Raw genomic sequence first — 12,925 nt, 5'->3', positions numbered from 1 at the left:
TCTGGACAGAAGAAATTTATTTCACTGTAATAGTTTTTTACAAGTTTACCTTTAAATTTATAGAGTTATGTCAAATTACTATGTTGTACACCTGAAACAAATACAATATTGTATGTTAACTATACTTCAATTAAAAAATTAATTAATTTAAAAAATAGAGGTGTAAATCTCCTGGGCCCTAATCAATTTTAAATAGAAAATCAAACAATCAGGTGACCTCAGGTGAACTTATTAGAAAATGCTCTAGCATGACATTAAAAGTCACACAATCACTTTTGTCTTATTTTAGATTTTGAATAATTTGTCTGAAACATGCTAATTTTTGTACTGTTAGTGACCAACCACCTCTTTATATCTTCTCTTTTTAAAATATTAATTTACCAGAGTTTCTAGAATCACTAATGGAAGATGCAGATCTATGTTTTTTGCCCTGCTGTCATTTGAGCACTGGTTCCATATTAAATTATCTGCAGTAGAGTTCTATTAGAACACCAACCATCAACTTGGATCTAATGTGTTCTCAGTATATGTGCAATAATAGAAGCATTTGTAAAACTTAAATGTATAGAACAAAGTCAGTAAGATACAATTCACTTTAATGAGCTTGGTTTTGAAGTTTAAATAGGAGTTTCGAATAGAAAGGGAGAACAAACCAGGTAGAGTGACCAATGTATACTGGTTTAGGGCTTGACTCTAGGTTATTGACAATGACCACAAGTTTCTAACCAGTCTCTGGTCTTTTTCTTCCCCTGTTTTAATCCAACTGAAGTATTACTGACTTGATTATTTTCATAAAAGCTGTTTGATTATGTTCCTTCCCTGCTTGAAAATTTAAATCATTTCATGTTGCCAATAGAATAGACTTCATTTTGCTTGGACTCAGAGCTCTTCTATTCCCCACCACTTGGATTCTTCAGCCATTCTTTTCACACCTTACCATTCATTGAAAACATAGGCTTTTACTCTTCTGTCTGTTCCCCCATTTGCTATTCTCTCAGTGCTTGACTTCTTCAGACTTTGAATTGGGTTCTCCTTTCTCTTCAGTTCTGCCTGGCCGAATTCTACATTTTCATTTAAACACAGCTTTATTCATTCCAGTAGTATGACTGTCTAGACTGTTTTAGCTCAGGAGGATCTCCTTGTCTTAAAGTTTGGTTGTATTTGTTCATACAGGTATGCAAGCATATCCTATATGGTAAATCTGTGGGTAGGTTGTCTCAGTTTTACCTGGAATGCAGTAAGCCACTTTTCATCCTTGGGTCGCATATAGCACTTCCAATAGAATTTTTAAAAATGTGCCTGACATGTTAATATGTTTTTGTATTTTTAGACCTGAAAAATGTCTGAAAATTCCAGTGACAGTGATTCATCTTGCGGTTGGACTGTCATCAATCATGAGGTATGCTATTTAATACTTTTTGTAAGGCAATTTGTAATATTACAGTGTTAGCAGTGATGTAAACTGGGTTCTTTGAAGGCCAGTATTTTTCTACATTTAAGCATAAGGTTCCATTGTCTATAGCTTGGACATTTTCCCAGCCATATTAAACTTCACTGCTGAAAACTCTTAATGAGCCAGCGTCTTCTACATTATTGTACATTGCTTTCCTCAGCTTTTGAGACGTTAGGCAAATATTTATTGAGTTTATTATTGGTCAGACCCTGTGCTTTACCTACATTTTCATAAAATTTTAAACAACTCTTTGTGATATAGATTGTTTTCATTCTCCTTTCATAGTTGAGAAGACTAAAGCTTAGAGAGGTTAAGTAATTTGGCCAAGATTAAGTAAGTAGAAAATATCAGAGCCTGCATTTAAACAGACTGGAAAGGAGCATGGAGAACATGTGTTCTACTTATGATATGATATGTTATGTTACTTTATGTGATCAGCAGAACTTGACAGGAAAAGGACTATGGCTAGAACTCTATCACAAAATGAATTTTATTATAGAAATATGTTATGGAACTAGTACATGATAAACATTAATTTATTTTCTCACACTGGTAATATATGTTCATTATGGAAAATTATAACAAACTGATGAATACAAGCAGGAAGATAAAAATCATCTATACCTCTTTAAAGTTTTAATGGATTTATTTATAGTTTTCCTGTTTGTTTTTAGGATGTCTGTCTCTCACTTGTTTTTCTTTGTTAATAAAAATTTTAAATAGTATTTTTTACAATTGCTTTGATAATTTAAGATTTAGGCAATTGGTTAGTCATGTCTTCTAGAAAACAACTTTAACAAGAAAATTATTGTTTTTTTCTGCAAGAAAGTTTCAGAATTTAATAGCAGCTGTACCAATTAAGATTGATGTGGTTTCTTTTTTCAGTGAATGACTTTTCTGTTTTTAACCTGTTCTCTATGAAGCTTAAATCAACTCCCATAGCAACAACTTCTCCTTCAAGGATAATTAACAGTATAGGAGCAGGGCGGCTGTGGGAATCTTACTTGTGAGTCTTCAGTGTGAAGCAAGACCACAAACCTCTCTGGCACTTAGCCAAGTGTGTCATTAGGGTATTCTCTATTAGAGAAATCTTGTCACAGAGTAGGTCATATTTGTACTTTCATCCCTTTTCCCTCCAAATCTAGTTAATCGAGTTCCACTCTTTCTTGCTGATGTCTCTTACATGTATTTCCTTTTCCTTTTCCGTTGTCACCATTCTGATTTAGGCCGGAACTGGTCTCCCCTGCAACCCCCAATCCACCCTGACCTTGCCTCTGTTTCTACTATGCTCAGCCCCAGAGTCTTACGTTCAGAATTCTCTTTAGGACTCAACTTAAAACCCACTCCTTTAATAAATTCTCTTAGTTTTTGCTGTTTTGAATTATGTATATCAGGAGAACTCAGACCTTTCAATTTCATGGATTAGTAAGCTATAGGAAAAATTGAAGGAGGGGCATGGAGAGAGGTAGAGTCAATTTAGTGGTTAACTTTATTTTGCTAATTCAGATGAGAAAAACAACTCTTAAGATCCACTATTTTATTAAAGAAAAGACAGTGTGACATCAAAGTAGGAAGGACAACCTTGGAAGAATAAAGAAGTGTAAAATTTTGAAATTTATAAGGAAAGTTTACTCTGGTAATCTAATAGGTTCATTTTATTTCTTGCCATTAAATTTTTTTAGTTATACATTCCCATAATAAGTAGTTATTTCCATGTGGCTGTTTCTCTGAATAGACTGTAAATTTGAATTTTGGATTTGAATTTTTTATATCTCACAACACCTAGCAAAGTCCCTTGCCTAGAGTAGTTCCATATATTTTTAGTAGAAAAAAATTTATAGAAATAGCTAAGTTAAGAAACTTATCTTTTGGAATTCAAATTTATTGTTTAGGCTTATAAAATAGAGTAGTTACAGCATTTGACTTTTGGGCTGACTTCTCTTAGAATCCGAACCTGTAACTCCATTCTGCTCTTTCCCTGCCGTAGGCCTTTATGGACTAAATTGAACAAAAGGTAGTTGGATTAGAAACTGTTCCCTTTGTAGTATAGCAGCATCTGGGACTTTTAATAATGGAAGCAGTCAAATCACGCTTTGAGCAGCTGATAAGACTAATAACTGATTATTACTTTTTCCCCTAGGGGTCTGATATAGAGATGGTGAATTCTGAACATGGTACAGCCAGTGACAGCTGTGAGCTCACCCTAGAACGTTCATCTTCAGAGCAAGAGGAGCTACAAGTATTGCAGTTCCAACAGGGAGGTAAGATGTTAAAAAAGTCTGATTTTTATTTATTTATTTTTTTAAAAAAGATGTGTGAGCGACATTATGAACTTGCCTGCTTTCTAGGTGGGCAGCCTTTCTGCCTAATCTAAATGATCAGGTCACTGAAGGAGTAGAGTTTTAGAGTGGATTAGGTGGGCAGGCCTGCGGAACTCACTGGCACCAACCTACCCAGGGGTTTATTTGCAGCTGTAGTATATAGTTCGGCCTCCATGTAACTCCTTGATTATACAAGTCTAACCAGTAACTAAATATGATAAATCTTGCTTAAGACTAGTGGTGTACAAAATTATTTATTCATCACAAGGGATTTACTAAACTCTTCTCCATTTATCATGCTTCAGAGTACTTTGGTTAGAGGTGGTAAATGGTTTTTAACTACCATGTTGCATTGATGTTACATATACTTCCTGTGGGATTTAATGCCCATGTTAATTATATAGAGAAGTAAGACACCCAGAAAATTACTACATGTGCTTATCTTCATATTTAAATTACTTTTTCTTTTGCTGAGGAAGATTTGCCCTGAGCTAACATCTGCTGCCAATCCTTCTCTTTTTTTTTTTTTTGGTATGCTGCAACCACTACATGGCCACCGACAGACGGGTGGTGTAGGTCTGCACCCAGGTACCGAATGAACCCAGGCCACTGAAGCAGAGCTCGCCAAACTTAACCACTGGGCCGCCAGGGCTGGCCCTAAATTACTTCTTAAACTTAAAAATAATTGCATTACAATGTAAACAGAACATTTCCCCATCAGGAGAATAAAGCAGATGTGTCAAGGCCAGAAATATAATAGATTATACCTGTTAATCTTGTTTTCAGCCTATGTGTGTGATTACTATTCTCATTTGAACTGTGATTCTCATTTGAACCGTGATTCTCATCTTGCATGCGTCAGAGATCTCTTTGTGAATCTGAAAGCTTTGGGTGGTCTCTCGAAAAAAATGGATATATTCACATATGTAAAATAATTGCCATACTTCCTTGGGAGTCCTTGGACCCAAGTCTACTTTTATTGAGGAATCTTACCTCTAAATTAGTATTCTCTTAGGGGCTATATAACACACACAAACTGTGGCTTTTATTTTGTTGTTTTTCTTTTCCTGTTATTTTGGAGGGGTTACGTTATGTGAGAAATACACATTCATCATAAAGAAAAAGGAGCAAAAAAAAATTTAAAACCACCTATAATTCTTTTTATCCAGAGATAATTGCTGTTAACAGTTGGTATATATTCTTTGCTATGCATAAATTTATATGTTTATTATATATTGTTTTAATACTTTTAACTTCTATTAACATTTTATAGCCTTTTCATTAAAAATATAATATTATCAACTCTGTTTTGTTTGTATGTTTGTTTCTTTGAGGAATTTCTTATAAAATACATCTGCTGTAGTGACATTATCTTGTTTTTCTGTGTTCTTTTGAGTACTTGTTTTTTATATTCTATTTTTTATTGTAAAGAATTTATAATTTGCAGCCATAGTTTTGATTCTTGTGTTACCAGGCATTGACAGTTATAAGAATGGTGGTACCTTTAGGAATTTTGAAAAAACTAAGAATTTAGGCAATGTGCCATCAGATGTCTGAGAATCAATTTTCCATATTAATAAATTTTTTAAACACCTTGGATTAAGTACATACCTTGGTATTATAAAGTAGAGATTGTGTTTACTTAGAGATTGTATTTTTTAGAAGATTTTAAATGAGTTCGGTTCAGTATATAAAATTATCCCCAGACAGTTTCAAATAATTACATTTGAAATACAGAGATCTTTTTAGCAACAGTAGAGTGACTGTCACAGTTGTAAGTGGCATGTCATTAGATCCACTGTAAAACATTAGGAATAGATTTTATGTACCCAGATTATAATATATGTAGAGTACAAAAGTTGATTAAGTGTAATTGAATTGGTCTTTGCTTTATATCAGAGAGCAGCCAAAATAGCACAGTGTTAATGGGAGAAACTGCTTATCCAACTTTGGAGGAAATGAAGTCAGCACTTGAGGTAACCTTGTGTTTTACTCTGTGGGTATAAGATAAACAGTATTTCTTAGAGAATACTAATTAAAGCTTCCATTTCTAGTTGTGCATTCTGTTACTATTTGAATTATAGACAACTTTTATTGAAAATTTTTAGATTCTACAGATTGGTCAGTTTTAAGGTTAAAGTTTGGTTCTATTTTAATTCTTAATTAAGTGAGATGTCTTTTAATTTAGAAAAGTAATTTCTTGGTAATGTGTTCAAGACCTGTTGATTTAACCTAATATTTTCTTTGGAAATAGATTGCATTCTTGAATTATATTGAGAAATTAACCTATTATCATATCTAAAATGAAGGTTAATTTTTAAATTTGAAAACAAACTAAATCTTGTCCTTTGGCATTTTACTTCTAGATAAAACTAGATAGCTAGATGAACTTTACATGGCCTAGTTGTTGAAGTTTATTACATGCATAACCAGAAAAATTTGATTAGTGTTTTATGGACTTCCTGACTATAGAGTTACACTCAAAAACCTGTGGAATGGTGAGAAATGAATCCTCTCCTCTCTGTGATCATTGGGTTGTAAAGGTGGGTATCTTAGCTTCTGCAGCCCATGAGGAGTAGGCAGCAGTTTGATGTAATTTTGAGAGAGAGAGTCACCAGTGGGTTTGATGGTGCTTTCAGACTAAAAGATGAGCCTACTATTGAGTAATCCTTTCCTACTGGGCAGGACTCATCTTTTATTTTAAGGCCAAATTATTGTAATACTTAAGTACCATTATACATTTTGAACTGTGTAGAAAATAAAAAGCTTATAAATAATTATTGAATTTGTCTCTAAAATTATGATTCCTCAGGGAGAGGAAGAAAAGTTACCGGAAGACAATGTCTATTTTGGAACTGTCAGTGATGATTCTGATATTGTTACCCTTGAGCCACCTAAGTTAGAAGAAATTGGAACTCAAGAAGAAGCTATAATTGTTAAAGAAGCACAGAGTCCAGAAGATTTTAACATGGGCTCTTCCTCTAGCAGCCAGTATACATTCTGTCATCCAGAAACTGGTAAGAACTACATAAAGAATACACTGATAATGAGACGTAAGGACTCCTATGACCACATTTTAAATAATGGCTTGGTTTCTAACCCTAAATTTGAAGTTTTGAATGTATTTGGGTGAAACTCAAGAAAATTGTTTGTAAAATCTACTGTTTGATCTAGTGTTTTCCTAGACTCAGGGCCTAGAGCACAGTAGTCCATTGCTATAACAGTAGATACCCTCTTTTATCATTAAGTAAAAGATGAAAAAAAATAGCTTCAAGGAGATTTGTTAAGGTCTCAAACACCCCACAATGCATTTGACATGTTTTATTTATTTTTTTGTGTGTGAGGAAGATCAGCCCTGAACTAACATCCGTGCCAGTCCTCCTCTTTTTTTTTTTTTTTTGCTGAGGAAGACTAGTCCTGGGCTAACATCCATGCCCATCTTCCTCCACTTTATATGGGATGCCGCCACAGTATGGCCTGACAAGCAGTGCCTCAGTGTGTGCCTGGGATCTGAACCCAGGCCTCCAGTGGCGGAGCTCGTGCACTTAACCGCTATGCCATGGGGCTGGCCCTGCGTTTGACATGTTTTAGATCTTTTAAGAGTGAGAGATAGAGCCGTTAGACCTAAAAGCAGGGGAATGTTAAGATTTTTGCTTATAGCGGTACATATTTTATAATGAGGTGAAAGAAACTTCTTATTGAGGTCTTCCAATTATTAGTCATTTAACAAACATTTATTGAGTGCTGCCGTTTGCCAAACAGGGTTCAAGGAACTGGCAGTACAGCAGCATCCCAAAGCCCCTGACCTTTGGATCTGTCATTTTTGATTGAGTTATGAAAATGTGCCTATTGTAAGTCACATTCTTAAGGCAGTTAATGCCTATTGTTCAGACAGAATCATGTGGAGGTTAAAATGTGAGTTACTTTCTACATTCTTTGGCTCAGTTTTAGGGATGTATATAACATCTTTCACGATGATATAAATATTTAGACAAAGTTACTGGAAAATATAAGAAACAAACCTGTAATCAACCCACAATTATAATTTAAGGGTGAATTATGGGAGAGACACCTTGGAACACTGCTAGTGATTACAAGAATTTCCTAATTTGATGCAAAAACAGGAACATACAGTATCTATTTCACATCGCTTTTTTAGATTTTGCTGTTCTTTAATATTTACATTTGCCAGAACAGATGATGGAATTTTTGTTATTCCAATTTAAGCTAATAAAATGTCAAGTAGTGATTTTTAGCTGTCTCATTTAATGATTAGTTATTTTCAATTTGTCTATCAGTAGATTGCCTATAAACAAGAGCTTGAAAACACTTGATTCAAATATTTAAATACTCATCTGGCATTCTTAGTGGTCAGAGGAAAATTCAGCCTTGGCCAGAATAGTATACAAAGTACATTTATTTATGAGGGATAATGTAATTGATTTTAGAATCCTTTTTGGTCATCAAATTTTATTTTATTTATTTAAATTCAGGATTCATGCTGTATTCAAGTAGTCTTTTTTTTTTCTTTCTTTCTTCTTCTTTTTTTAAAGACTATAGATGCTGGTTTAATTTGAGAATATTTGTGAGCCAGAAAAGATAGTCAAATTGAAGTGTGGAGTATTGTAGAAGGGTCCAAGCTGACATTTAAGAAATTGATGCTACACAATGGTGATTTATTTCAGGAACTTGGACACTTCAAAGAACATTTCTAGTTTTTATTTCCTTTCTGAACTTGGAATTCTTTGGAATTCCAAGATTCAGTTAAAAGGAATATTTTATTAGGTTTATTTTTTATCCATTGCTATCATTCCCAAAGGAATTAATTGTTTCAATAAAGAAAATGTTAAAAAATAAAAAAATGACATTTTGGATTATGTTGAAAATACTGTATATGTAAATCAATTTCCAGGAGTTTTTGGTCTCTTTCCCTTACCACATATTTTTCTTCTTTGGTTAATTTCCTGCTACCCATTGCTTAGTTATTTTGTTTTTTCCCTTTCCCTTTCTTCTCCATCTCTATGGGATTTCAACTTCAATATTTTCTTCTTCTAGATTAGATTCTTGTGGTGGTAATATTTTTTGTCGATTTAAGAACATTCCCCACTCCCTCCATATGACCCTCTCCTCCCCCAAGGAAGCAAAGTTGGTAGTTGTAGAAAAGTTTGTATTGTATATGTGTTTTTAAAAAGGCATGATTGTTAGATTTTGATGGAGCACGAATAACAGTGTTAAGTGATAATTAAAATAAATATTTCACTTCTCTTTTTCCTTTTTATTCTTTATAATAAAGCTTTATACATCTTTTTTCCTGTTTATTCACAAAAGAAAGGTGGTGGGAGAAGCTGTGGAAGATTCCTGAATGCATAAGGGGATGGGATGATCAGCTGAAACACCATGTTCCTAGCCAACTCGCTTTCCAAGGTGGTGTGACTAAATCTGATCAGCTTTTCTAGAGCTGAGTGTGCCTAGTCACATTTACTGTTTACTTAGTGCTTTAAAGATAGCTATTGTCATCTGTGATACTCTAAACAGGCGTTCAAAATTGATCTTGTAATAAAGCTGCCTAAGCTTATTGCATGCCTTTGCCTTGCTTGCATCTTGGACTGTGGGCCAAATTAAGCTTTAAAAGAAGTTTAAAAGTCAAAGTATTTCAGCTCTCATATGTATGGGTTAAAAAAGATGGAAGCATTAGATAAGGCTGTGAATTTATTAATATGGGTTAGGCTGGTTTGTTTACTTAGAATATATAATGAAAGCAATATGTTAACATAGAGTTGAAAATTTATTTAAGGAATTTTGACAAATGGCGTGTTTTTACATTTACCCATCTTAATACTGTCAGAAAGTCTGACTTAAATACTCCAGCCATGATCATGAATGCCTTTGTATTATGTAATGCTTTGTTTAAGTCTTCCTTTCTTTCTCTTTGTCCAAGAAATGTAACCTCACAGCTGAGGCGACGGCATCTTGGAAAAACTAGTGATCAAGAATAACCCGATAAACATGATGGGCATAAGGGTCATGAGCAAAAGATCTTTCAGTGGCATCTGTATCACTAAATATTAGGAATATTCATTCATTCAGTAGTGCCTTCTGTGTTTGTGTTTGTTGTAAGTGTGAAAGTTAACCGAATCCTCCGTGATCCATCTTGAAAAAGTATTGCCTAACCTAAGTCACCAGCTTTCCTGTGGCATGGATATCCTGTCTTATGAAGAACTGTTTTGCTTTTTTGAAGCATGAATGTTTGTTGTTTTGGAGCTCTTTGTATCAAGTTCAAGTTCACAGTTTATCCTTACTTTTAGAGCTTTTCTTCTAACTGGCCTGTGGAAATTATTGTTGAATCATCTTGTCAAAATATAGTTTATTGATACATGGAACAGTGTTAAGAAATTATACATTTGAAAAAGCTGAGGGTGATTTTTCTAATGGATATGTTTCCAGTACTTGAGATTTCTTGTGGAATTTTTTTTCAATTTGTTGTTCATTATTATTCTTTTCATAAAGGAGCAGCACCAGACTAGTCCTTAATATCGGAGATAGCTGTTGTGTCACTTCCTCATGCTGACATATTTACTAGAGGGTAAAATTAATAACCTTCTAGTAAGAGTGGCAGTCGAAGGGAAGGGCTCATCTGACTTCTGGAAACCTGTGTTAAGCTATAGAGCTTTGAACCTTGATTGTGGGCTCATAGGATGGAAATGAAACTAGGGACCATATACATCCAAGGACACCTTTGGTAGTTATTGTCCTTTTAAGTCACAGGAACTGCTTGCATACTTGTGTTCCTTAAACAGTTGAGCTTAAATTCCCTCTGTTTGAAATTGAATGAAGAGATAGAGGTTTATTTTCCTTCCAGGAGTCGTATTTGTTTATGGCTCTAATAGCAATGAAATTAGTAGGCTAAGAGAATGATTGGTCTAATGGTGTAAACTACAAGGGAGGTTTAAAAAAAAAACAGATCGTCAAAGGCACAGAATATGATTTACAGATTCTGTGTATCACAGTTGAAATCTTTTATGTTTTGGCTTTATGTTGATAAACTTGGAAAAATTGAGTTTTTGTTTGTGTTTTTTTGTTTTTTGGCTGTCTTATGTAAAAAGGCATGTAGGGATGGCATTGATTATTCTAAATCACATTTACTGGGAAAGCTTTTCTAAAATTTTTAATATTTATCTACATTTTTCTTTTTAAAATAGTATTTTCATCTCAGCCTAGCGATGATGAATCAAGTAGTGATGAAACCAGTCATCACCCTGGTCCTGCCTTTAGACGACGCCGTGCTAGGAAGAAGACTGTTTCTAGTTCAGAATCTGAAGAACGGCTGCTTGCTGAACAAGAAGCTGAACCCTCTAAGGAGTTGTGTAAACGCCAGTTCAGTAGTGGTCTCAATAAGTGTATTATACTTGCTTTGGTGATTGCAATCAGCATGGGATTTGGACATTTCTATGGTAAGTATTTGAAAATTTGTTATGCATAAACTGATGGCTTAGTGTAGGGGCACGTACTAAGAGTTAGGAATTCTGGGATCTGTTTTTAGTGTCATCATTGAATACATGACCTTGGAAAACTCTCAACCTATTTGAACCTCAGTTTTCTCATTTGGAAAATGGAGATAGTGTTGCCTATCTCACAAAGCTGTTTTCACTTAAATTAGCCATTATTTAAGAAATGTAAGGATTATTAGCATATATGTTTTTTTAAAGAAAACGATTGGAAGATTAAAAATATGAAATACTTACAAAGGAAATCATTTTTCTTTAGATTCACAATTAAACTAGTTTTTTTTTTTTTAAAGATTTTATTTATTTTATTTTTTTTCCCCCCAAAGCCCCAGTGGATAGTTGTATGTCGTAGCTGCACATACTTCTAGTTGGTGTATGCGGGACTTGGCCTCAGGATGAACGGAGAAGTGGTGCCTCGATGCGCACCCGGGATCCGAACCCGGGCTACCAGCATCGCAGCGCGCGCACTTAACCACCAAGCCACAGGGCCGGCCCGACAATTAAACTAGTTTTAACTGTGACTTTTTTAGGAGGATTCAGTCCCAGTTGAAATAGTTACATTTGAAATGTTACAATAATTGGTGCTCATTATTTCTACCTTCAGGTTTCATGCAAGAATTATATTTTGTGACATTCATTGCTGCTTCCATGATTCACATGAATTGAGAATTCATTAGTTTTATAGTTTAGCATTATACGTTGCTCATTATTATCCTTGTTAGTGTTTATGTACATTGATTATCATCTTAATGCAAAGCCTTTAAAAGTCTCTTGGGTGAAAAGAGGAAGGAACTCCATGTGGTGTTGTCGTTTGGGAGGCTAACCATTGAATCTTATTTAACGTGTATATTTGTACAAAGATGAGAGTATTTGAGAACTGAATATTCACACTCTTTACTTTATTAGAATTAAAAAAAAAACACTTTAAACAAAATGTGAACTTCACAAATTCCAGTTTGCCTTATATTGACTACTTTTAGGTTTTTTGCCTATATAATCCACAGTTTAACTTTCTGAATATTCCCATTTTGCTAGTTCCTTCCAACAGTGTGTTCTTTATGCAAAGATTGAAGAATTATGTATACCCTATGTTGACTTATGAAAAAGATAGTATTCAACAAAGTGTAATGTTAGAATAAACTTAATTAAGACAATCAATACTTATTTAAAGTCAGAGTTAGTAAACTGTGTTTCTTGTATTTAACTTCATGTTAATAAAAATAAGTATTTAGAGTCCTGGTGGATGCCTGCTTGAATTTAATACTGAGAGACTATAATTTGTATCCTCTCTTGAAGTTTGTTGTAATGAAATTTGACTTGAAATATATATTTAACTTTGTTTATTATCTAGCTGGAGCAAATGTATGAATGTTTTTTTGAGCATGGTTTTTTTCCCCACAGGTAAACATGGAGGTAACAAAGGAGAAGGTCTTATTTCAATCTTTTTTTCTTACTAAAAAAAAAAGAATTGGACAGTGATTTAATGTTAATCCAAATTGCATTAAAACCCCACCAACTGCATGACTTTTAAGTATTTTGTAGAAAGATGAATTTAGAGAGGAGTGCTTTCAAAATTCAGAAATTATGGCCCTGTTATTTAGGATTTTGGTTACTTGGAAAATTTACTTTAATAATTCTATTTAATA

General features: G+C 33.9%; 1 protein-coding gene across 3 annotated transcripts in view; it reads left to right on the top strand.

Annotated features, from left to right (window-relative positions):
• CCPG1 (cell cycle progression 1) overlaps positions 1 to 12,925 on the top strand; it is a 38,189-nt gene that overhangs the window by 14,125 nt on the left and 11,139 nt on the right. For 2 of the 3 annotated variants that reach the window (XM_004421599.3, XM_087427495.1), the window contains exons 2-6: positions 1,331 to 1,399; positions 3,594 to 3,714; positions 5,674 to 5,750; positions 6,587 to 6,791; positions 10,974 to 11,225. In XM_004421599.3, the coding sequence (XP_004421656.1) occupies positions 1,340 to 1,399; positions 3,594 to 3,714; positions 5,674 to 5,750; positions 6,587 to 6,791; positions 10,974 to 11,225 (715 nt within the window). In that variant the 5' untranslated portion in view covers positions 1,331 to 1,339. Of the gene's footprint in view, positions 1 to 1,312; positions 1,400 to 3,593; positions 3,715 to 5,673; positions 5,751 to 6,586; positions 6,792 to 9,102; positions 9,199 to 10,973; positions 11,226 to 12,925 lie in introns of those variants that run through there. The other variant, XM_087427500.1, reaches the window with a different exon arrangement.

Source organism: Ceratotherium simum, chromosome 3 (genome assembly GCF_057802395.1).
Source record: "Ceratotherium simum simum isolate JZ-2026a chromosome 3, ASM5780239v1, whole genome shotgun sequence".
In the NCBI taxonomy this organism is placed as follows: domain Eukaryota; kingdom Metazoa; phylum Chordata; class Mammalia; order Perissodactyla; family Rhinocerotidae; genus Ceratotherium; species Ceratotherium simum.
Note: the sequence above shows the minus strand (reverse complement) of the source record. Positions and strands in the feature narration are given on the sequence as shown.